Source organism: Mirounga angustirostris, unplaced genomic scaffold (assembly GCF_029215605.1).
Source record: "Mirounga angustirostris isolate CCGP_5_RB_7025 unplaced genomic scaffold, mMirAng1.0.hap1 SCAF_7, whole genome shotgun sequence".
Taxonomy (NCBI): domain Eukaryota; kingdom Metazoa; phylum Chordata; class Mammalia; order Carnivora; family Phocidae; genus Mirounga; species Mirounga angustirostris.
The window spans coordinates 142,660,398-142,685,697 of NW_026991715.1; the positions used below are offsets into that span (position 1 = coordinate 142,660,398).

Genomic DNA, 25,300 nt, shown 5'->3' on the forward strand with positions numbered 1-25,300 from the left:
ACTCCTTACATGGAGAAAAACACTCTTACTAGGGGAGTAAGTCAACCAGGCCCCACATCTCACTTTGGCTAACCATCCAGATTTACGAAATTTCAGTTTCCTGCTTTCAAGGAAGGTACAGCTTGGGATGCCACAAAATAGTTTAGGAATTGTCTGAGAAATGACATGTTCCCATTTCCTGGCAAGTCTGCTCTGTGCAGGGGGTGAGGCCCTCTGTCACCTCACCTCACCTCAGCTCCCTCAGCGCCCGCCTGCACCTCACAGGCCTCCAAACTCCAGACGCCAACCCAAGCCACATCCTCCAGCCGAGCCCCACAGTGCCACAACGGGGGGGAAGGTGGGTTCCCAGGAGGTGGGAGGTGGCTGCCCACGTTAAGACTAACTCGTGGTTTGCCTCGGCCTCACAGCCGCCCATCACTGGGCCGGGGCAGAGTCCAGGTCATAAAACACAGATAATCCAGCAAATGACTGTGTTAGCACTGAAGAGGGAGTCAGGGAAGGAAAAAGAGGAAGATTGGGCAAAAATGATGAAAACATCTGTTTTATTCAGAAAGCTTAGTTACTGCCCCCCCAAAACAAAAAGAACCAAAAAACAAAAAGCCAAGGCACCCCTCTAGTAATGACTTCATAGCACGGTTTGCAACACCTGGGCCAGAATGCAAGAGGACGTGCAAGCCAGTCACCAGGTTTCTTTTGGATAGTTTAGGGCTCTACAACCGGGATGCACAAAATGTTGGTTTTAGATCTAAACAAACAAAAACCCAGGCCTGGTTTGAAGCTCCACATACACCCAAAGAGGAGATTTATGGTTTTGAACTGATCCCTACACCTTGACACCTATCCCCACATCCCAGTTGATCCTAAACGCTAACATGAGGCATGCTGGACAGAGGGACTGGGCAGGAATACAATCCCATCTGAAAAGAATGCCCATGTGCAAAAACACCTTGCAGGGAGAGCAAGATGGCCTAATGTTCGTGCAGGGATGCGGTCACCAAGACTGCGCGTGATTTCTCGGACTCCTCTCTCAGGGACCCCGGGCGGTACAGTAAACAGAAAATAAAGTTACTTTAAAAGTAACAGTTACTGAAGCATCATTAAAAATGCATTGAATGTATTTATACAAGGGCACATGTATGAGAAACTACACATGTTGGTCTACTGTCTGGTCTAAATTGACTTTGTTATTTGTACTTTCGGGGTGAAAATGGGCAGCACATTTTCCAGGTGGCTGTTCACAGCCCTGGAGCCACCAGCTGCCACAGCGAGGCTGGGGTGCAGTGGCGTGGGCCGCTCACCTTGTCGTCCTGTGAATCCGGCTGGAGCAGGCTGTGTTGCTGGATGGCCATGGGCGGGGGAAGAGGCACGGCGTCGGCCCCCTCCTCCCCTTCCTCCTCCCCGCAGCTCTGCATGCCGGATGATGAGGACTTCGAGAGCGTGCCACTGCTCAGGCCCTCATTCCGGCCTCTCTGAAATCAAACCAATGTTTGCTCATTATATGCTAGGCCCGACTGTCAAGGTCAGATCACAGAGAGGAACCCTAAGGGGTTAACTGGGAAAGTATAGCTGGGACAGGAATGGAGAGGACAGAAATCAAGCAAGCTCTTTCCACCCGATAGTAACTGCTCATCCCCTTCCTGCAATCCAGCTACTTCACTTGCCGACTTGGATGACAGAAGGGCTGGCGCACGTGTCTTCTGAAGGGGTCTCTGCCAGCATTACCCGTTAGGCTTTGAACACCTATCATCTTCAACCCCCAACCCCCCACCCCGGATCAGTTCAAAACTCTGAACCGTTAGTAATTCTCAGGTTGTTTCAGTTCCTCTGGTCTGCTTTAATTTTTGGTTCCTTGCTAGAATAAAATTCACTGAAATTATAATGGCATAAGGAACAATATAACTCTAAATGCACCAGGAGAATCTGAATTTAGTCTCACCTCAATTTTACTCTGCTTTCACTTTTAGAAAAATTGTCAGTTTTATTTCACTAAGAGGACACAGATGTAGAAAACAGATGAGGACATAATAAACCACATACTCTAGTGAAAACCCAGGGCAAAATATGCCCAGGAAAAAAGCAGCAGAAAACCCATGTCTGCAAAATAAATTAAACGATACAAATCTTATCCATTCTGTCTGCCTTTTTCTTTTTGAGGGAGCTGGGCGGGGCTGGGGGGGTGGTCTCAGTTAAAAACTCTGAGGGTCCCTCACTGACACCACCAGCCTGACAGAGCCAGCCTGGGGATCATGAAGGGATTCTGTTCCTTGCAGTATCATTTAAAGCTCCCCAACCCCAAACAAAAAGAAACTTAAAAAAATTCCTGGCTGACCGATAGACATTTATCTTTAATGACATGGAAATAATGAAGCGTTTATTGGTTAGCAAACTGAATTCACTGGGTGCTTTCCACTGAGGACAGACAGGAGTATGAGTATGGGGGGGGGGGGGGGGAGGAACGCACACACTCCTCCAGTCCTTCCATGTCTGAAGTTGGTGTTTGCCTGCACAGGGCCACGCCATGGTTTAGGGACTGCTTAGACCTGCAGCATCGAATGGCATCCCCCGCTTGTCTGTGGCACGTGAACAGAAGGGCTAGGCAGCACAGCGCCCCGTTCCTTCTAGCAGGCCTGGGGGTGCCCATACCTGGGGGGCTGAGGGGGGGGGAGGCACGGAGGCCCACTCTCCTCCGAGCTCTTTCTCAGAAGCCACCACGGGTCCTGCCCGTGTTAACGCGGAGCTGTTATGGGGACAGCTTGTCCCCACCGATCCCAACGGTCTGCTGACAAGGGATTTAAGGAGCAGACAGTCCCAGGGACCTAGGGAAACGGAACCAAAGTAGTGTGTTCACGAGAGGCAGCTATTCCTACGACCGCAGGGGAAACCGGCGGGCCCGGTGGGTGGCCCTGCCTGGTGAACGGGCTCCAGCCGAGCGGGGCTCTGACCTCTTCGACGGTCTCATCCTGCGGGGTGGCCGCGCTGTCGTCCGAGTCCTTCTGCGAGCCGGCGTCGGCGCTCTTGCGGACCTCCCTGCTCTTCTTGTGCTTGTGCGCCAGCTTCTTGACGTGCCCATCGGCCTTCCCGCTGCTCAGCCGCCGCACCGGGCTCGTCAGCCACTTGCGCAGCGTGTTTCCGGGCCGCTTGGGCCCCGGGGAGCTCTGGGCCCCCATCATGTGGGGCTGCAGAGAAGCCACCGAGGCCGGCGGGCTGGCGTCGTTACTGGAGACGGACAGCGAGTCTGGAGGACAAGAGAGACACAGCAGGTTTGACTGAACGGCCCACAAAGAATCCTCCCAACGTCGCCGACAGGCTGTGGCGGCAGAGCCGGGCTGCGTGTGGCGTGCAGGGGGCGCCCAGCTGTGGCTGCCCACGCGCCACCTGCAGGGTGGACCTGTTGGAGGCCGAGGTCCATCTCTCACGCACACACCTTTCAAAGCGGGCCCAAACCTGAGCTGTTCCCAGTGATACTCTTCTCAAGAGGTACTGTTCCCTCCCAAAACCGCAAGTTACCAATGCTGAAGGCCAGTGTCATCACCACAGACTGCAAAGGTCATCATCACTTAAAATATCACCGGGCTCAGAAGACAGAATTTTAAAATTATTTTCATCCACTTTCTTGGTAAACAAAAGCTATGAAAGAAGATTTTAAAGGAAATTAAAAATGAATCCTGACAAAGGAATGTGTTCGTTTGACTGAACACAAGTACAACTCCGTGTCAATCTGTGCGTGCACGCACCCAAGTCTGTACGGATTTGACCTGGTCAGACTTTGGGACAAATGACACCCATCTGGGAAGGTGTGTCAAGAGCAAAGTCAGCGGCTGTGGAAGGGGTAAAGCCTGGCTGGTCTGGGGGAGAGCCAGCCTGTGGCCAGACTCTTGAGCTACGCGGCTGTCCGTATCTCTGTGCTCAACCTTGAGGTGACTTCACGTCGAAATACCAGCAGCAATTAACAAAAACAACAACACATTTTTAAAAGAAATGTGAGGGGAAGCCTTCCTCAAATAACCAAAATGCTTTACAGAAAATATATCTAAATGAATCTTCTCACTGGATCTCAAAAATCTAGTCAACCCTGAAGTGATGATTTTTCAGGAGGAAAAAAGATATAAAAAAGCTTAGGAAACAGTGGCGCTCACCAAATCCATGCAGTTATGAGGCATTACTTCACAAACGGAAAACCGGTGACCCTGGACACTGCGCTTGGCCTTTTCCTGAGTACTTGACTCTAGGGTGTCACCCCCGTGGAATGGAATAAAACGTTTTACACTTTAAGAAGTGGAATGAGGAAGAAGATCATCCACTATGCTTGTTATTTTCTTAAATCTTTTGAAGCCTTAAAAATATATTAAAACTAATCTTGGAGAAGATCCTATCGTACGGACACCTGTATTTGCTTTATTTACCTCTGTGCCACTGGAGACCATCATGCGCTGCAGTTACAAAGCAGGAGCGCTAATCCCTCCCAATCCTGTGATTATACGCAAGAGAGTCCACAGCAGTTTCCCACTCATGCTCCAGATGCTGGGACGAGACAGCGGATCCCTGTCCAACTGCCGTCCCATTCCTGCCCTGGACTAAGCCTTGCACGGGTAGAGAGTATAATCTTCCATAAACAGCAGGATCACTCATTCTTAAAAATCTAGATTTTCTCAGAGCCAGACTTTGGTTTCAAAACCAATCAATACAGATACAGTATTTTGTTGAAGAGTAAAAAACTTTTTGGTCTGTGTGTATATACATACATAAATGTATGTGTATATGTATTTATTCATTTCTTTCTATCTTTAGTTTTAACTTTAAGATGAGAGTCACTACCACGCTTCCCTATCACTCCCCTTTTCCTCAGGTACTGTCTAGAGGAGAAGCAGGAGAGCACAGACCACTGAGGTGGTAACATGCGCACTCTAAGTACTTCCCAGAAACCTTCTCAGGTGCTGATTTAGGATAAAGGGCAAAGAGGGAAACAGTGCCCGGGAACTCTTGTGGAAGGACAGTAAGAAAGACAAAAAGAAGAGGAAGGTCTGGATAATCTACACACCAAATGATAATTAATTAATTAATTTTTAAAGATTTATTTCAGATAGAACATGAGCGGGAGAGGCTGAATCTCAAGCAGACTCTGAGCTGAGCACAGAGCCCAACCTGGGGCTCAATCCCATGACCTTGAGATCAAGACCTGAGCTGAAACCAAGAGCTGGCTGCTTAACTGACTGAGCCACTCAGGCGTCCCAATAATTTATTTAATTGAAGTTTTTTTTTTTTTTTAAAGTTCCAACTATTAGCAAGAATCTGTGCTAGCCATAGCAGGTGACATTTTTCAGTCATTTACTGTGCTGGGACTCGGAGCCAAGCCCTGTACCTGCCACTGAACGGAGAGGAATAAAACCTTCCTTCGCCCATGGGATCCACCATGCAGTGTTTTCTAGGACCACATAACTATTATGCCAGGCTATGACACATGATGTAAGTGAGTACCAACTCTGTTGGGAGGTTGAGAAGAAGGGGAATCGAGTGGAAGGATCACGGAAGGCTTCGTGAAGGAGGCAGCACTGAAGCTGGCCTTCGAATGAGCTGAGCTTGAATAACCCATGTAACCAAATCATGAGAACATCAGCTCCATGAGGGCAGGGGCCTCATCTGCTTTGTTACCTGCGGTACTCCCCAGGCCTGCCACGGTGCCTGCCACACGGTAGGCACCTATTATCTATCAAACGGAAACATCAGAAATCCCCAGCCTCAAGAAGAAGAGCCAGCTCAATCACTGCCCATATCTGTAGGACAATCTTGTCTTCGATGTACGTTCGTCCAGCTGGATAATGGCACCAGACAAAGGACTGTGGAGGTGGTGCACAGCTGGAGGCCGGACACATCCTGGGCTGGCCAACCTCTGATGAGCTGTCACCGACGGAGCCCACTGTGCCTTGTGTGAGCCGAGGGGGGGCAGGAAAGAGACTGAGGCTCACTTACTGTAATACAACCCAATCAATGCCAGGTCTTCACATTCCTAAGCAGAATACTCACACATTATGAGTAATGGGGAGCACCACCTGAGCCCACGAACGAACCTCACCTGTGTTCCGTACCTAAAAGTGAGAATTTGAGGGACTGTGGCACAGGAGAGCACATCACGTGAATCCTAAGTGAGATGGGGACACCCACTGGAATTCTGACAGGCTCTGTCCACCAAAGCCGCAGGGCCACTGGGAAGTGGACGAGAGCATGGTGGGCGGGAACGCGGGGCAGTCCCCCGAAGCATAAGGACATCTCCTCCGGTCAGCAGACCCAGCATGCCCTCAGGAGGCATCAATAACATTTTGTGGGAGCCGGCTGGCTTTACAAGGATCACTCCCCCAGGGCATTTTAGCCTTGCCTGGAGAGGAGCTAGTGGTTGTAAAAATGGCTCAAGAACAACGGGAGATGTCATTTTCTCTGTGGGCTCAGCTGCATTGGGTTTGGTTCTTTGCATTTTGGGAAGTAGGTTCAAAAGAGAGTTCCTCCTCACCTGGCAGATCAGGCATGATAAACATGGCCTGGACGTTCCCTCCCAGACCCAGGAAGGAGGCAGAGCTGCCCAAGGCCAGAGCTCACCTGTGATGAATGCTGTTCTGAAAGGGAGAGCAGTTCTCTTCCTGAGCTGCTGTTTATCAAACCACTTAATGACATTGTTTCACTTTACTGGAATGTTTAGGACTTAAAAAAATCTAGCAGCTATTACAAACTAAGAAGAAAATTTTACTGAATTTTAAGTGCATTGTTTTAGATGTTTTAAGTAATCTCAACACCCAGTGTGGGGCTTGACCTCATGACCCAGAGATCAAGAGTCGCATGTTCTACTGATTGAGCCAGCCAGGCGCCCCTATTCAATGTCGTTGAATTTTAAATTTTACCTGGGAAAACAATGTCATTTCAGAAGTCTGTAAAGGTAGAGGGAAACTTTCTTCATCTGTCTCTAGGATTAGCAGATACTTTATCTAGTGCAGGTCTGATACATTATCTTTCCATTTCGTCTTTAATAGTAATGCTCAATTCTTCACCTGTTTGACACCCTCCAAGAAAAACAACAAATTGTTGTGTTTTTTTTTTATAATACATAAACGTTTTTACCCAAATCTATGGATTCTAATAGACCATTTTATGCTCTTCACTGGATTGTGACATAATGCATAAATCCGAAATTTAAAAAGTTAAAAATTATTTAAACTTAATATACTTATTAATAGGATGAAATAAAGGGCCTATTTTTTTAGTTAAGTGAAGAAGAGACTTGAACCACTCGACCAACCGCTCTGCTGCAAATTTGAAAGTAAACATGTCCTAACGGTACCTAGTGGAACTAAGGTCTTTAATGCTATTGGGCACGAGGTGAGCATAAGTCACAAAACAAACACAGGGCTTAGAAGGTCTCCTTGGGAAGACCTTAAATTACTGGTCCGCACACAGGTGCCTTTCCCAGAAGAGTTCCCGGTGGCTGTGATGTGCTGAGTCGGCAGTGTCCTGCCCAGGTACAAACACTGCGCAGGCAGGCCCCCTCCTCTCAAACTTCACCTTTGTGCTTGGATTAGACTGCGCATGGCTCAGGCCAGTAACAAGAGTAACCCCCAGATGGAGGGCCCTATGGCCCCAGCTCTGTATAACCATTTCATGCCAGTACTTTCCCAGCTGGGTAACTGTCAAGGCAGGAAGCCAACCGTGACCTTAGACTCCAGGCTTCACGTGGGCAGGCACTGGGTCTGGTTTGTTCACAACTACGTGCCCAGCTGCCAACAGGATGTCTGGCACATCCTCAGAGCTTAGTAAGTAAGTATACGCTGAGTAAATGACAAATGCATAAGTGAGCAAGTCGATTACCAATGACGGGCTAGCTCACCGACTAAGCATATTGCCTGGTAACTTAAGTTGACCACAGTGAATGGTCATATCCTGACTGGGTGGTATATACATCAGTTGTAAGGGGAGCTCCAAGTAACATCTAATCTTAGCCAAGTTCACCAGCTTGTAAATCACTTACTTACAAGATGGTAATTCAGAGTGGACTGAGGCTATTCTTGTAATGACCTGCCCTATGTGACGATTTCTTGCAAGGCAGAGGCAGGCCCAGGAGCCACTGGTGAGGGTACTGTGCACGTGAACAGCACCCATCATGCATGGTGGGGGCCAGGGGACAGAAAGAGGGTTCAGGACCGAACCAACCTGAGAAGTAGGATGGAAACTCATTTGTCACTCAGAGAAACTGCATCTGTTCCTGTTTCCACCTTCACTTACTGTGTCTTGCCTTCCCCTCAACTCCTAACTTCTTGGAAGAGAAAAAGACTCAACACTCAGGACCACTGCTTTCTCACCCCATCCCCAGCCTTCCCACCCCCAAGAATGGCTGCAGTCACATCATGTCTGGTTTGGGGATGTGTGTTCCTCTTTTCAGCTTGGGGAAACTCCACCGATTCAAGGTCCAGAGGGAGGGTCAATTATGCGTGGCAGAAGGAATTCTGGATTTTTGTCAAAGGGTCTCAGCCTGAGCCTGGTTCTTCCACTCAACATCCATGACCCCAGGCCGACATTCTGACACCTAGATTTCCTCATCGTACAGGGCTATCACAGGATCGCATGAAAGAATGGGGTTAATGAGCTTTATAAACTGTAAAGTGCTATTTACAAAGGTAGGATGGTTGAGGCAACCTTCTCCAGGACTCCTCCATAGTACAGGACTTCCTGCTACACTGTATTTATGCAACTGTGAGCACCCAGATAACGGGGACTCGGGGTAACCATCTTGGTAATCACAAGCCTCTCCTGATGACCAGGATATCCTCAAAATCATTTTGAGATGAAGGATGAATGAAGGAACCCAGATGGATTACTTCATTTTCTTCCCATTTGTTTTTAAAAACTTGTCCCATATGAAGAAGAAAAAGCAGCATAAGGAGATGCCATCAGCCCATCACAGTCTTTTAAAAAGGCACTCGCGCGTATACATGAGGAAGCCATCTGTGGCCTGCTGAAGCCTAAGAGAGGGAATCAATTCAGGTTTCTCTCTTCTTGTTTGGAGGGGGAAACCAAGGCTTTGGTTTAGCAACTTCTTTGCTAAAGTCAGAGTTCACACAGAGTCCATGCTAGATTTCTTCTTAAAAAAAGGGAAGCAACTCAAGAAAGGAGGGAAGGCAGGAGTGCTAACCCTCCGCCCCTTGCAGGAAGGAGTCGCACCCGTGAGCACACAGAACACTGAGACTGGGGTGAAGATGAATCGCCTTCTCGTCCCAGTCACTAAATCTGAGACATCTGTGATTAATAAAGCACTTTTTTTTTTATTGTAAGAAAAAAAGGAGAAAGGACCATATCCTGCTAGTTGCAGACTAAGAAGGATCACATTTCATTGCAGCCCTCTCCCTGTTCTACGACGGTAGGAAGTCTCGGGATGTTTATAATCCTGCAGTGCTGAGTGTGCCTGTGGACAGAACGAAGAACACCAGCCCCTGGAGTGGGAAACGGTTCCTTGAAACCCTGGCATTCCCTCGAGGCACTCCTACGGCCTTTCTTCCTTTTCTGTCCCCATGGTACAGGGCAGAGAGGTCTGTTGTTTGTTCACGCTGTCTCTGCAGAGTTTAAAGCCTGCTTTACCTTCAAGTGAGCCCTTTCCAGATGAATTCAAAAGCAATGGGGCCAGGTTCTAGCCCCATCCCGTCAGGTCCTGGGCTGGGTACCGGACAAGGCCTTCAGTTTTCTGATTGTGGAGTGACAGTGAGTCCTCCCCAGGCTGCTGGGAGGACAGGAACGAACACGGTCTTTGTAAAATCACAGTCTGACACAAACAGGAGGCAATCCTCCTATTTGTGCACAGAAACAATTTGCAGGAGGCACACGGGGGGGGAGGGAGGCCCCCCTGGGCCAGGCACAGGAAGAAGGGACGGTTAGGACAGCAAGGGCCTGATCTCTCCCGGGTGGCCGGAGCCGCAGCGCTGCACCACACGCTGCCCATCTGCAGAGACAAGCGCCCCTCACTCCACATGATGTCAGCCAGACGCGCACATGGGACCAGCGCTGATAGCCGCGTCCCGTCTGATGAGGCATGACTGCCACACAGATGCATACACTCAACCCTGGGAGACTTTCCAATAACCTGCTGGCTCACATTTCAAATCCTCCTGCACAGAGTGTCCCAGAACGACTGTAGCTCATTTTGAAGGAAGATATTCCCATCTTTCTGTCCATTGTACATGCTCAAAAATCCCTGTCAAATGAACAATGCAGTGATGTCTTGATACATCCTCTAACCAGGATCAACCTAACTCAGAGCTCAGCACCCTCCCAGGGCAAACCGCTAATTTATAATTCTAGTTATAAGGACGTGAAGCAATGTTTCTTCAGTAGTTATTGCTAGAGAAAGATTATGTGCTAAAGGAAGATAATTCAAGGCCACTTCGGGGCAGCTGCTTCTCATGTCTGAAAATAATTCCATCAGACTATTTCAGAACAGGCTGGGCAGGGTTTAATCAGGTCCACCTGGTCTTCGGCAGTTTCTCAAGCCTCTTGTCAAGAATTCAACAGAGTAAATCACATTTTAATTTAGGAGATTCTTGTACCATACCAGGAAGGTCGCAATGTACAGAAAATCAGATCTAAAAATTTACTTGATGGAGCAAAGAAGTTGCTTGCTTATGGCTGCTGACTGGGTTGGTTCAAATATGCCAGAGCAAAATTTTCTCAGTAAATGACTATCATCTCTATACTTTTCAAACTGGCTTTTAATTCCCTGCTTTTGGAATCAAGGTAACATCTTTTTGGAATGGGGGGAAAAAAAGGCCATAATACACTAGAAATCCTCTTGAAGATCACATAAAAAGTGAGCTAATCAGTAAATTATTCTCTCAGACGCGTTTCTAGGGATTGCATCTCTGTATCACACAGCGATTACAATGACCTACACAGGCTAAGCGTGTTAATTTATGACAATGATGAGGGAGACGAAGCTGGGGTGTTACTGGGGGAAACTTCACGTACTGAAGGGGGAAACTGACCTGCCCAAGGAGAGTTACGCTTTTGGCGGTTCAGAATACTGGAGCAAGTATTTTTATAATATATTTCCAAACTTAAGTCTATATTCTATTCGTAAGTATCTGAAAACTTTTCTTGATTGCTTTCTTTTTCATTCCAGTTACCTCACTCTTATCTATGTTCCACTCATCTTGTATGCGAATCAGCATTAGTAACGATGCATTGGGGGTTGAGACACACAGTGGACGCGCACCCTCAGGCAGTTATCTGCTGCCCCCCCCACACCTATGTTCTGGTGTCCCGCATTTCCAGGGTTTCACTCTGGTCTGAAACTGTCACACAAATTCACGATAACACAGGAAATAATCTTTTTAAAAAGTCAGAAGCTGTACAGAGGTAGTGAGCAGCACTATAGTCTGTGGAATGGTAATGAGTGAAAAATGTGGCAAGAACAACAGAAGCAAATTTGCAAGGGGAGTCCTTAATGCAAAAATGTGAGCTCTGTATTTGCTTTCAAAGATGAAGGAAACACAGAAAACATGGAGAGAAAGACTAAACTCCTGAATTTTTTTTTTTTTTTAAGTAATCCCGAGATTCACCCAGAGGTCCAGCATAGCGCTCTAATGAAGAACACATGGTCTTTGCGGCCTGAGAAAATGCACATAAATGACCAGCACATTCACCCCTCCCTGTGCAGCCCCCTTCCACGAATTCACACTAGTGTTCACTAGCAGCCCACCTCAGGGGACCCCTGAATGGAAGAACACAATGTAATCACTGGCATCAATTAACAGACTCAACTAGAAACAACTGGACTCGAGGAGAAACAATCTCTCCAACCTGTCTCTTGGGAGGTTGAAAGCAAGGCTGTGTGGGGACAGAAAGCACAGTGTCCCTGTCAGGTGCTCACGGAGTCACGTCATGAACAAAGAATGGCTTCTCACCACCACATAGCACGTGGAGCAACAGAGACACAAGGGTTGTAACCTCTACCTAACCAGACATGCATGCAAACGGAAGTCGCACGTGCAAATTTCGCTCTTTTGACTCTTAGAGAAATCTCTAAATGCTCTTTATTCTTAGTGTGGTTTCTGAAAACGCTTAAAACATTACATAATCACTGGAAAATGTGGCTATGTCAACAAATGCAGAACTACAAGCATCATTTTCCCTCTCGAATTCATTCCTGGGAGGGGAATGCTAACCTGTCAGAATTTCTAGTCAGGAAAGTGTCTCATCTTAAAGATCTTTCTCGGGCGCCTGAGTGGCTCAGTCGTTCAGCATCTGCCTTCGGCTCAGGTCATGATCCCAGGGTCCTGGGATCGAGCCCCACATCGGGCTCCCTGCTCAGTGGGGAGCCTGCTTCTCCCTCTCCCACTGCCCCTGCTTGTGCTCCTGCTCTCGCTCTCTGTTTCTGTCAAATAAATAAATAAAATCTTAAAAAAAAAAAAAAGATCTTTCTCCACGTGAATTTCAACACTTGAATTTTCATAAGGAAACCCTAAGAAACTAAGTAAAAATGAAAGCAGATGGCATAATCCTTTGCTTGGCAAACAGATGAACAGGATATCACATACTGCCAAAGTGGAAATGTGAAAACTCCTCAGAAATGAAATAATAGTCATTTTTGATAGTGGAGAACACAAAGGATGGATTAGTCTGGATCAATGTAAGGAATTTAATACAAATCTAATGAATGGAGTTATCCATGCCCTGAACAAAGAAGGCCCTGGCTCACTGGCTGGATCAGGAATGCTCTAGGGACAAGTACATCTGTGGCTGGTGACAGTTCATCACCAGGCTGGCTTCTAGGAAGAGGTGAGCTAAGAAGCCGTCATATCTTGAGACTGGGACACTGGGAGACGGAAGCATAGTGATAGTCAAGGTTGAATGCTACAGTGTGTCTTGCTGATCTGACACCCCCTTCCAGGGTGGTGGGGGAGAACCGGGCACGTGTGGGTTGACCGCTCGCCTGAGGCAGACATCCACACACAGGAAACCACAGTTATAAAACCCAACTATGTTGTCAGAGAGTACTTGTCTTTTTAAACCCTGTTTTTATGTTGGGGCTTATTTCTTTATGTGAACCTCCTCTCCCTGGGACAAATGCTGGCTTTGTTGGAGGAGAGCTTCTAGCCCATATTCCTTTTTTCTCCGGAAAACAGGGGCATTTTCTTTGCCTTTTACATGAGTTAGCTCTTGAAATATATTTTTTGGGAGATGAACAGCAGGCTTTTCTGCAACCAAAAGCCTAAGGTGTCACAAGGGGAAAAGCAATCCCCAAGGAGCTATCTTGCCAGTGATGACAGGGAGGGGATTTCATTCCTGACTTTCACACAAGGACAAAAACAGATGTTTAAAGATATCCTTGCTGGATGGAAGAAAGACAGTTTTTTAAAAAACTGCAAAAAAAAAAAAAAAAAAAGAGAGAGACTGGAGAAACACACACAAATCCTGCAAGCTGCAGACATTTCTGTCTACCGGGGTTTTCTGACACCTTCCAGCCTGGCCCCCACTCTCCTGATGTACATGGCTCTCTAGCAACATTGGCTGGGAAATCAGAATGAAAGGCCGTGTAGCATCAGCACTCACACGGAAAGTTCTCCAGCCATCGAGTGGCCCCACCGTGCTGCTCCATGTGAAGTCCTGGGCAGCAGGGGCCAACGGGGCAGAGGGGCCTTTGACACCTCACCTGGTTCTACTGCTCTCTCTACACACATAAACAGAAGCTGTAAGCCGCAGACCAGGCTGCTTCCGTGGAGGGTCTGCAGGAGAGGGCCCTGCCTGTGAGTACACAGCCACGTGGCACCACCATGCAGGCGATTAGTGACATCCTGGGGCATGCTGCTCTCAGCCCCGGTCTGCTGACCGTTCAAAAGCAGGAAAACTTCTGAATGCTCCTCTATTTGTTTGGCTTTTTCAGAAGCTGAGAACCTCTGTGTTCCCCAAAAGTCAAATGGCTGTTCTTTCCACAAGCTTAAGATGACTACCACTTACACAAAGAAAGATTATTATAAAAACAAATATCATGTGTTTACTAGATTACTTAGTATTTAGTATACCGCTGACTTAGGGATAATGAGGTTTTTCTCTGAGATAAAATAATGGGTTCTTGATTCTTAATTTCTTCATTTGGGAAGCTATTCCCAGGGCAATACAGCATTTATTATTGCCCTGAATAGATAATCATCATTTAAGGGAAAAGAAAGCTAATTTGGGGGGAAATAAGCAATCCTGTGATGCTCACATAACATTCCCTTCATCTGATTCTGCCTTTCAGAGGTTCAAAGACTGCTAAGGAACAGGAATGTTTAACCCATGGGTATCACTGTTCCTGATATGAAACACAAAGTATTAGCAGTGAAGGATCTAATCTTATTTGAAGGAAGCTTACATTTGCACTGTATTCTTTATGATGAACGTTTAAGTTTTTGGTTAATGTCTTATTACTTGTTGGAAAAAAATGAAATAAATCAGCCTACCTTCTTACAGAAGAAACCAAAGATTTTTTTAGGGGGCAATTTATAGATTTCCCAAAAGCTGAAAATGTCTCTAAATGAAGCAGGAGGTACACAAAGACACTCCCATGCAAAATGGCTTAAAAGAACATTCTGTAGTTAGTGGTTTAAACTGCATGATTGATTTGTTGCAGGTGCTGACAGATTTCTCCTCGTTCATATACAAATTTATTATTTTTAAATAAGACTGGATCCAGAATGCCAACATGCAAAAGCCTTTTTCCTACACTCTAGAAAATGCATGAATTGCCTAAGAACATACCTAACTAAAATATGCTATAAGCCATGCAAACTTATGTTTTCATATAGCCACATAACTCATTTCATATAACCGTATACTAAATTTTACATAGCAGTAGGAAGAAAAAAAAACGGCCTTGGAATGTTCTGCAGTGAGCTTGCCAAGCAGTATCACTCTTCATGTCCTCTTCAACAGCAGTTAGCTGAAGCTTCAGTCTCAAGAGAGTGGAGTATTAGTTTGGAAAGAGTTACAGCCCTGGAGAATGAGGAAATGGATGGTTCCCCCCCAGAAACCACAAAGCAAATATCTAGTACATTATATTTTAGGGTCCCTGGTCATTTGGTTCAAAAATAAAGAAAACATAAAGCCCTAACCAGTTAGGAATCTCTTTCCTAACTGTTTTAGTAATACCTCTACCAAAGGCAAAATGCTGCTCTAACTTAAAGCTAAGCACTTGGAAACTGGGATTAAAATGTTAACCACAGCCGAGGAGGCCAAAAGCCCAAGGTGTGCGTACTTAGCAGTCCCCATGGTTACCACCCACTTCCAAGCACGCAAACGGTTAAGGGGCTGCAATCCCAAACTTTGATTTGATGTTAGGACAGCCCCCCCCCCCACCGCCCTACAAGAACTGAATGGCACTGAATTTTAGTTTTCACATGACCAGTCTGTAATTTCTTGAAACCTGCCCACTCTCGTCCTCGGACATTACGTAGCAAAACAATGACAAAAGCCAAAAAACACAAAGAAAAGAGGGTCAGGGCGACTGTATTTGGAGCTGTTCACGTCTCCACCACTGGAGGCGAAACCTCCTCAGCACGGGCCGCTTTCTAAGAATCCGCACGCCTCCTGCCGTGAGTGCCCACGGCCTGTCGTTCAGGCAGCTCGGGCAGCGGAGCATCCACGGGGAGGAGGAGGAAGGAGGAAGGGAGGCCTGGAGCCATTCCAGGGGGGAACAAAAGCCGGCCCGGGGACGAAGGGGATGAAAAGAACGCCTCTGCTATGAACGCCAATTAAGGGCACAAAGCCTGTCCTTGGCGTTAATTAGCGCCCCGTGTGACAGAACAGCACAGCCACAGACCGGGAGGGGAGGGGAGCGGCGGGGGCGGGGGGGGGCGGGGGGGGAGGGGAGCGGTGGGGGGGGGCGGGGGCTAGCGCCGGGGGCTAGTTTCCTCCTCAGCCGGGGGGCGGCAGGGGAGCGGCGGGGGGCTAGCGCCGGGGGCCGGCTTCCTCCTCAGCAGCAGGCAGACAAAGGGAGTGTTTAGCTCTCTGTCACAACAGGCACACTGCCGTCCTGTTACCAAAGGCTCCCTCATTCCCGTGTGCTTCCGGGCCACGGGGCCACTCCTGACAAGACCCCCACGGCTTCAAGAGATGGAGGGGGGGGTGGCCCTCGGGCCTTGGGCCGGTGGCCGTGGCTGCGTCGTGGGACAGAAGAACAACTCTGGTCCCGTCATGCTGCCAGGTGCAGGTCCGTTTTCGGGACGGTGTGACTTGTTCTTAATTTTAACAAGAGGTGACAAGAGAAACCTTCAGCTATGCGTCTGAGAAAATGGGACAATGGATACGACTGAGACGGTTTCTCAAGGTCGAATTTTCAAAGGAGAAGTAAAACGTGCGTCATTTCACATAGGAAAAGACTAGAAGAAAACGGAAATGTGCCCAAACATGATCTGCCAATGTGATCTTTCCCTCCACTGCTCCTTCCGTAATTTTTTTTTTTTTTTTTACTGTTAGCGTAGAGTTTCAGAGAAACTGTAGGTTTTGGGTTCACATTTGTACGGTGGTTTGATGTGAGGCCTGTAAAAACTGACTGGGAGCATCTGCGCTGTGGGCCCCCCGCCCCCCCCGCGCCCCCAGCCAGTCCTCCGAGACCGGAAGAGGAAATGGGGGGAGTCTCCGTGGACTAATTCCCAGGCTCATGACCCCCGCACTCCCAGGCAGCCTACCCTGGGTTTATGGACTCGCTCGCTCACCAGAGGCCAACTTCGAGCACCTGGAGGAAATTCCTCAGAATAGAAAGCCATAAATTTGTGTTCATCCTGAAGTCTGGCTAAAGAAACATGCTTAGAAAGAGCACACAGAGCAGAGAGATCACAGCTGAAGAGCAGGGGCCTGCTCCTTGTCTAGAGAGAAGAAAGGATTCCAGAGCCAGGAAAGGTCATTTCGACTGAAGGCTCCTAACCTGGGACACTGAGGGAATTTTTCAGTCTGTTTTTAATATTGACTTCGAAGTTTTAATACTTCAGAATTTCATGTTCACCCTAAATAAGGCCAAATAATCTTACGTTTCTTCGCATTTTGGCTGGAAATACATATAAATCCAGTGTGTTCACACGGTTTTGATTTTTGTTCCCTGAAACTATCACCAGAAGCTCAGAGTGACAAATACATCTTTGATTAGTGAAAAGTGAGAAAACAAAATTATTTTTAAAACTGCAGGTTTTTAACCTCACAAAGAAAAAACAGCCTTTAATGTAGTTTTTAGAGAACACAGCCACAGCAGCAGCAAGCAGATGTGTGTGTGTCTGCACGTGCATGCACGCATGCATGTGCGTGTGCGCACATCGTTGAGTGTGACTCACAGATTTAGCCGACGTCACACCAGCAGGGGTTGGCGAGGACAGAACACTGGTGGCTGGATTTCTACAGTGACACTATTCCCACTGTATTATCATGCATATCCCGTCTTAAACTGACTCAAAAATACTTAAAGAGCAAAAAAGATTTAAGATAGAATTTAGTTTGCACAGTAACTTGTGTGAAAGGGCTTTCATAGCTGAAATAATACAGTGCTGTGCTAAGCGTTTTGGTGGTTTTCCTTCACTCACAGGAAACGGAATGTTCTGTGCACGGGCATCCCTGCTGAGCAGTGGGCAGGGCTGGGAGCCCACGTGCATACTTTCAGAACAGGTGCACACTGTATGTTCCCTGCATTAAGTCTTTCAAATGTTTTCCTTTAATTTATAAAAACAAAAGTTGCATTGGTGAGAATCCACATTCATCAAAAAAGAAACAAGATTTGAAGAGGGTTCAAGGAGAACGATAAGGCACACAGTTCGCTTTGTGTGTCCATCTGTTTAACGTTAAGGAGGATCACTGCACTGTGCTTTTCCTTAGGAGACTATGTACAGGACTGGAATAGATTCCATGTGTCCTATAAAAGGGTATACTTAGTTCAGAATGAGAACAAATTCAACAGTTCCTCTATCTTATCAGTGTAACTGGGCTCTCCCACTAGAACCGTCTTAAAAGATAATTTATAGTTCTTGACCTTACCTAAAACTTGAGTTCTTTTCCTAACAATTGCTTTGCAGTAAAACTCTCCAGGTTTATGGCTGTGTAAGTTATTGGTAATGGCAAGGTCTGCACATAAAACAGGCTTTCATGAAGATTATTCCAAGCAAGAGTAATTCACATTTGAAGGAGAATGCTTCAATGACTATGTCAGAAAGCAGAAAAACAGCTTTTCCCCAAGGTACTTCAATAAATGAACCCCCCGATTGCTTGGGGGTCTAAAGAACAGCTTTGCAATCACTCTCTATGATTTGCTGGGTATTTTAAAGTTATTTTGGGATTTATTTCTTGGGTATTACACAAAATCATTTTTCTTTTTCAATCTGATGTACGTCTATTTCCGCATAATCAATTTAATAAGTAGAATCAGAATGTATTAAAATATCACCCTCATATTACATGGTATTCTGGAAATTGTCTTGGAATTGCTGTGAAGGTTTGGGAAGAGATGGACGGTCATATTTCCCCAGAAAAAAAGAATCAGAATTTTGCTTTCTCTCGTCTATCCTTTACTGTGAATAGATTAGATTTTTTTTTCCCATGAAAATTCCAGTGGACATCAGTTTCTTTCCAAATTTGTGATAGCTTAAAAAGTTTGTGGTGACAGCTTGGATAACATCACCTGGACTTTCCATTACCGTCTCAGAACTGCCAGAACAAAACTCTATCTAGGGGAAATAACAGAATAGTGTAACTATCCTCCAGTATCTAAAAAGTTAATGTCCCTTCAGAAGAATTTCTAAGGAACTAAAATAACACTAGGATTCAAATTCTCTCTATAAAAAGAATGCTATGTCTTCCTGAAATCCATTATCTCTTGGCAAAATTGTTCATTAAAATATTTTGGTCTAAGCTTTGGCGATGCTTACGCTACGTTGGGAGGGGTACTCCACTGTTACTCCCAATATGCAGACAAAGACACGAGGTTCAGAGACATAAGGTAATTTTCTCAAGACCCAGGGCTACTGAGCGGCTCAGACTTTAAATCAGACTTTTGATGTTACCAACTTGTTCTTTTTCCTTCACAGACATTATTCTTTTCACTGAAGAGATCTTATGGGTCATCTACTTCCCCCACCCAGTGTGGAACGCATAGTGTTCGGTGTCACTAATGGACGCACCCAGCCTGGACACCGCCAGAGAGGAAGGCCATCCTCAAACAATTTAGCAGAACATAAATATGATAAAAGTTAGGGTCGGTGACTTAGAAATGTCTTGATAGCTTTGTGAACAAAAAATACACAGAATATTTATAAAATTAATGTGTATACCAACAAATTCAATATTCACGCAGTCAACACTTATCTCTTCCGGGGGCCCATTAACCAGATAATTTTCTTGTCTTCTTCTGGTATTTCATGAACAAACATGTGAATAGTGCCACTTCCCCTCAGATGCTAAAAGCACATTTTTTGCCGTTTTCCTCCGACCTCCCCTTCTTTGGTGGGTCCCTCCACCTCATCCCTTCTCTCTTGAGCTCACAATAAACTGGAAGTGTCCAGAAGGCCTCACCTGGTCCCCTTGGGGGTCCCCCTGGCTGCCCACTTCAGAAGCACCGATGTGAGTAACGGTTGGTTGACAGTGGGGGCAAACCTCAGAAGTGCACCAGGCCGGGCCCGAAATCCTAGCAGAAGTCAGCCCTGCCTGTGTGCCAGAGACTCACTTTAATGGCTGTACACTCTGGACAGATGTCGAAAGTGGCTGCTGGAAAGCCAGCCTCCTCCAGAGCGCTGCAGGGCAGTTCTGTGGAGACCCGTAGACCTTGTTCCTCCCCTCACTTCATTCTTTTGTATCCTATTGCCTTTTCCTCCAACATGGAACTTATCGACTTCTCAAATGACCTTTACAGGAATCACGTTTTCTTGCCTTAAGTCTAGCTGTGTGTGTAAAGCCAGAGCCTGGCACACGCACTCCCTTGAATATACGCGGGTGGTTGCGGGAGCATAACCTTATGTTACCTTATTATATGGCCGCAGTTCCTAAGAGAAGGAATCAGAAAATCTAAACATCAATGCTGGACACTACCGTTTTCTGGAATAGTCTGAACTGCCTCCCCCCAGTTAAACCTGAAACAGACATAAGACCAACTAAAATCATAAGGCAATTTGTGGCATAGATTACTTTAGCCTGTTTACATGCCATTTACAAGAAAGAAAGGATAATCAAAAGCAGTCCCCAGATGTTAAGAATGCCTTACAGCCACGCAATCAGTCCACATGACTGCTTCTCGTCCCTTTCCGAGAGCCCCCCCACCGAACAGCCCCCCACAGCCCCCTCTCCCAGGCGGGCAGCAGATAACACATTTCAGCATGAAAGCACAAAACGTTTGTTTCAAAGCATGCAGCAACTGCCCCAGCAGCCCCCTGCAAGAGACCAGGCGGAGGGAGCATGTGCAGGAAGCGTGGGTACCTAGGTCGAGGATCCAGTACTTGCAGGTGCCGGGCGGCCCGCCGCTGCGGTAGGCAGAGCTGACGGCGGAGAGCGAGTCCAGCGCCTCGACTGGCTTAATTCCGTTCGGCATGGTGGGCACTGAGCTGACTGGAGGCGACAGGCTCGGAACCCCCACCCTCTCTGTCCCCACAAGCAGCCAAAGTCACCCCCTGTCTGGCAGAGCCAGGCACTCAGAAGCAGGCGAAGCAGGCTGGGGCGGGCGCGGCGGCGGGCGGGCAGGCGGAGACTCCTCTGCCTTGCTTCTGAGCGCTGCTTTGCAGTTGGGTTTCACATGTGGGAATATCCAGACGCTGTGGATTACATTCTACCACAGTGACTCTAATTGGAGCTCAAGAAAATTCTGAGGGCGCGCTGTGAGCCAGATGTTTCTCCTCTCTTGCACTAGGCAAAGCTGCGATTTCCTGATGCGCTGAAATGTCAAGTGACGGAAGCCCTCCCCACGCCAGGCTTTCTGACTTGGGCTTTGTGTACGTTTGGATGGAGGTCTTCTCTGAGACATACAACAAATCGTGCCTCCTGATGGGACTTGATAACAAAAAGAAATGCAATGCAATTCGGTCTATAGCCAACTGGTTACATCACTGTGCTAAAATGTCACTCCTCGCTTATTAGAAACATATCTCCCACCAGGCAGGCCAGTGAAAATAAAAATCTTTACTTGTGATTTGTAAAGGCGTTTTTAGTAAAGCATCCTAAAAGCTCATTTTTGTCCTTTTCGGAAATTGCATAGTTTCCTTAGCCTACACCAATTTGGACTCTTTCCTTGAAAGTTTCCCTGTGTTCCCTTCCTGTCTCACACAGCACAATGGCTTCGTGGGCAATATTCCACTGTTTAATGATCATGAAGTCTGACTTTCCAACTTCTAGGGAAGTGTATGCGCTCTCCTGTTTCTCATTAATCTGAGAAGCACACGCAGTGCCCTCCAAACTGTACTGTGATGGCCCATCTCCTGCTTTGAGGCGGCACCTGGAATAGTCTTCACACATCTAACACTGTAATGCGGCCCGCAGTTACTTAAACATTTCCTGAAGGGGTGTTGTTTGTTGAAGCCTGTACGTAACAAAATCACGCACTGCCTTCCCGAGTTCTTATTAATAATTCTTCTATCTCTGTTTTATTTAACCTAATAGCATAAATGATGTTGTGTTGTTTTACTGTTTGCTAAGAGAAAATGTTGTCTTTTCAGTTCCTTGAAAGTTAAACTTGTGTTCTCCCTCCCCCACCGCCCACATTAGTTGTGAAGTAAATTTTTAAAATTCCCAAAGTAAAAAATGTGAAAACAGCATAGACTTCTAATTTCTTTCTCAGTTCAATACAATTCACAACTACAAAAATAAATAAATCAATCAATCCAAGGCACCCAAAGAAAGCTGTCTTGAGCACTTGTTAACACTACCCTAAAACAAACTGCTGCAAAGTAGGATTTCTCTCATATTCTTCTCAAAAGACCAAAAGCAAAGCCCAAGGTTGTTTTTCCCTGTTATAGATCCAGATGGTGTACTCATGCCAGGACCAAGCAAGAGGCAGAATTCTGCACAGAGCACTTTTTATGCACGAAAACTTTATTACTGAATAAATAACCTTTTTTACTTGCAAAAAAAAAAAAGCAGTAAAAATTATGTCCTAAAGGAAATCAAGTGAATTGACATTCTAAGGTTTCATTTACTACAATCTTTATTAAATATTTTACTTTGTCCCCTTCCAAAAATACAGACTGCCAAGCAATGGCTATTGAAAAAAAAAAAGAAAAGAAAAAGAGCTGTCAGGGAAATTAATTACTTTATGGGTAATATATGTTCTCTACTACAGAGGAAGGGAATGATGCTTAAAAACAAATACAACAATTTTGGCTAAGATACAATTTCCCCAGTAACTGCCTTCTTCAAATGTCGAATTCACATCTGTGAGAGAAATATAACATAGAAGGGGTAAGGGAATAAAGGAAGGAAGCCTTCTCATTCCCTCCTTCCTTCTATTTGTGGAAATGTGAGCTTATAGAGTATTTAATAGGTAACAAAAATATAATATAAATTATATTCAAGGCACCACATGACTCCTACCTGTAAGGAGTGATAATCTAGCTCACTGGACCGACAGGCATGGAACCAACTGAAGAGTCGGTATCAGTAAGTGTAAGGTGCTGAGGCAAAGAGGGAGAAAACCCAAACCATGGGGGCAAAACCTTCCCAGAAGTAGGTTCTGAACTCTAAGGCTGACTTCTACCTTGGTGGTATGATGGGAATTTGCTCTCAGAGTCTGCACCAAGTTCAGGCGAAAAACACCCAGTGTGGCCGCAGCAGCCTGCAGACAGAAAAGCTTGGTGGGCACCATGGCCGTGAGTGGGGAAGGAGAAGGCGGGAGGGCAGAGGATGGGGACCTCAGTTTCCTGGGAGCAGCTGTGGAAGAGGTAAGGATGTGCCGCAACCAGCAAGGAAATCAGAAGCGACTGAGAAGTTTGAGGATGGGTGCAATGGGGTCAAAGCTCTGGGCACAGAATGAGACGAGCTGCAGTGTGAGAATCCTGACAGGTAGGAAAAGAAAGGAATGGTGAGCTCAGTCTAGCACAGACGGAGATGAGCTTTGCAAACAAAGGAGACAGACATGTAACTAACCACACGGGGTGGGTTGAAAACAACCATTTTAGGCATTTGGTATTTTTGATATGTTTTTGATATTTATTTGATGTCTGGACATATAATTAAAAGTGTCACAAAGAAAAGAGAAGCTCCAAGGCCCAAGACAGTGCTTTTAAAAATGTTACCCAAGGTTCATCTGTGAGGACCAAAAGCAAGGGGTACTGGGAAGAACAGATGAGAGATACCCGTGTGTCAGAAGGTTGAATGCTAACTCTTGCGCCATGGTTGTGTTTCACAACCCTCTCCCCCAAATAAATCATCAAGATCAACTAGGACTGGGGTGTGTACAAATACGTGCTCAAAATTTAAGATAAACACAGTAACAAAGTACCTAGCCATATTACAAAGGAAAACATTACAAAGGAAAGACTTTTTCCTAAGTGACTCTGAAAAACAGTATTTTGATTCTATACTGTAAAACCAAAGACAAAAGACCTGTAAGTTCGTGTCTCACAGGGGTGTGGGTCAGCAGTAAGAGTAGAGTTGAGTCTTTTATTTTTTTTTAAAGATTTTTTTTATTTATTTGAGAGAGAGAATGAGAGACAGAGAGCACAAGAGGGAAGAGGGCAGAGGGAGAAGCAGACTCCCCGCCGAGCAGGGAGCCCGATGCGGGACTCGATCCCGGGACCCTGGGATCATGACCTGAACCGAAGGCAGACGCTTAACGACTGAGCCACCCAGGCGCCCCTAAGATTTTATTTTATTTTTATTTTATTTTTTTATTTTTTTTAAGATTTTTATTTATTTGAGAGAGAGAGAATGAGAGACAGAGAGCATGAGAGGGAGGAGGGTCAGAGGGAGAAGCAGACTCGCTGCCGAGCAGGGAGCCCGATGCGGGACTCGATCTCGGGACTCCAGGATCATGACCTGAGCCGAAGGCAGTCGCTTAACCAACTGAGCCACCCAGGCGCCCAGGTTGAGTCTTTTAAAGTCAAGTCATTTTAGGTAAAGAAAATATTCACTTTCCAAAGAGGAAAAACACAGGTTTCTAGATGAGGATTGAAAATACATCTCGAATAATGGGATGCAGGTGTCTCACTGTCAGAGACGGTTACAGGTGAGGAGAGGGGAAGGGCGAGAATGAACCCTGTGTTGTTGACCAGGAGTTGGGAGGTTTCAGTGTGATTTGCAATCCTGTTTCTTTACATATGTGCAAACATTCAGAGACACAGAGAACATGAATGTAGGCGTGTGTGTGCACGTGGGTAGGTACACGTACATGTCTAGACAGCTGAGAAGACCTAAAGGTCATGATACCATATGGCCCTGAACATACCTAGCACCCAGATTTGTTTTTAATGTCATTCTCCAATAAGAAGGAACCAGGGCTTCTTGGAGAAATGGTTGATCCAGGACTGCAGCAAGGAGAACACAAGATGAGCTGGGAAAATCCTGTCGTGTCAGAAAGCAAGGACGCACGCACAAAATGGTGGGGTGTGTCCATACTACACAGAAGCCAACCAGAAGGAGCTTCTAATGGCCGAAGCTGGGATAAGCTGAGTAACAAAGTAAGTAACAACAGCCCTGGATGATGGTCCAGAGAATAGACATTCACGACCACACTGAGGTACAGAACTGACTAAGTCAGCGAGGCAGAGGGACAGCTCTTCCTTCCGGAATTCTAAGTAATCAATTTAGGAAGAAACGAGGGAGCTGCGAATCACCAGGAGGCAGACAGTACAGAGCAGGGAAGAACCACGGATGTTAAAATGAGTGGGTAAAGGCAGGATGGGAAACAGTATTTGGACAGTTTCAAAATATCTCCTGCGAGGTATTTATTAATTACAAAGAGAAAAACAGTAACTTTACGGCGGAGAAAGACAGCAGTCACTGCCCTAACCAGTCGATCAAGGTCACCACCACCAGCAACGGGGCGTGTCAGGATCCTCCTGAGCCTCGGATATGCACAGAGGTAGACACAAGTTATCTTTGTGGTTTTCTTGCCAAAAATGCATGAGCTCCATTTAAGTCATGAGAAAACATCAGAGAAGCCCAATGTGAGGGACCACTTACAAAATAAAGGACTGGTAATACCTTAAAAGTGTCAAGGTCATTAAAAAAGGTGTTAAGGTCATGAAAGAAAAAAAAAGGCAGAGGAACTACCACAGATCGGAAAAGAAGAAATATGACATGGATCCTGGATTGGATCCGGAGCCAGGAAAAAAGACAA

The 25,300-nt window shown here is 46.3% G+C and overlaps 1 protein-coding gene across 15 annotated transcripts in view; it reads right to left on the minus strand.

Annotated features, from left to right (window-relative positions):
• The window catches only part of TRIO (trio Rho guanine nucleotide exchange factor), a 341,653-nt gene that overhangs the window by 37,354 nt on the left and 278,999 nt on the right, over positions 1-25,300 (minus strand). For 13 of the 15 annotated variants that reach the window (XR_010413353.1, XM_045863432.3, XM_064596847.1 and 10 more), the window contains 2 exons: positions 2,943-3,235; positions 1,299-1,469 (listed from right to left, as the gene is read on the minus strand). Coding sequence is in view for 13 of the 15 variants with exons in the window: in XM_045863432.3 (XP_045719388.1) it covers positions 1,299-1,469; positions 2,943-3,235 (464 nt within the window). In the remaining 2 variants the exon portion in view is untranslated. Of the gene's footprint in view, positions 1-1,298; positions 1,470-2,942; positions 3,236-3,507; positions 3,628-25,300 lie in introns of those variants that run through there. The other 2 variants (XR_010413354.1, XM_064596854.1) reach the window with 2 other exon arrangements.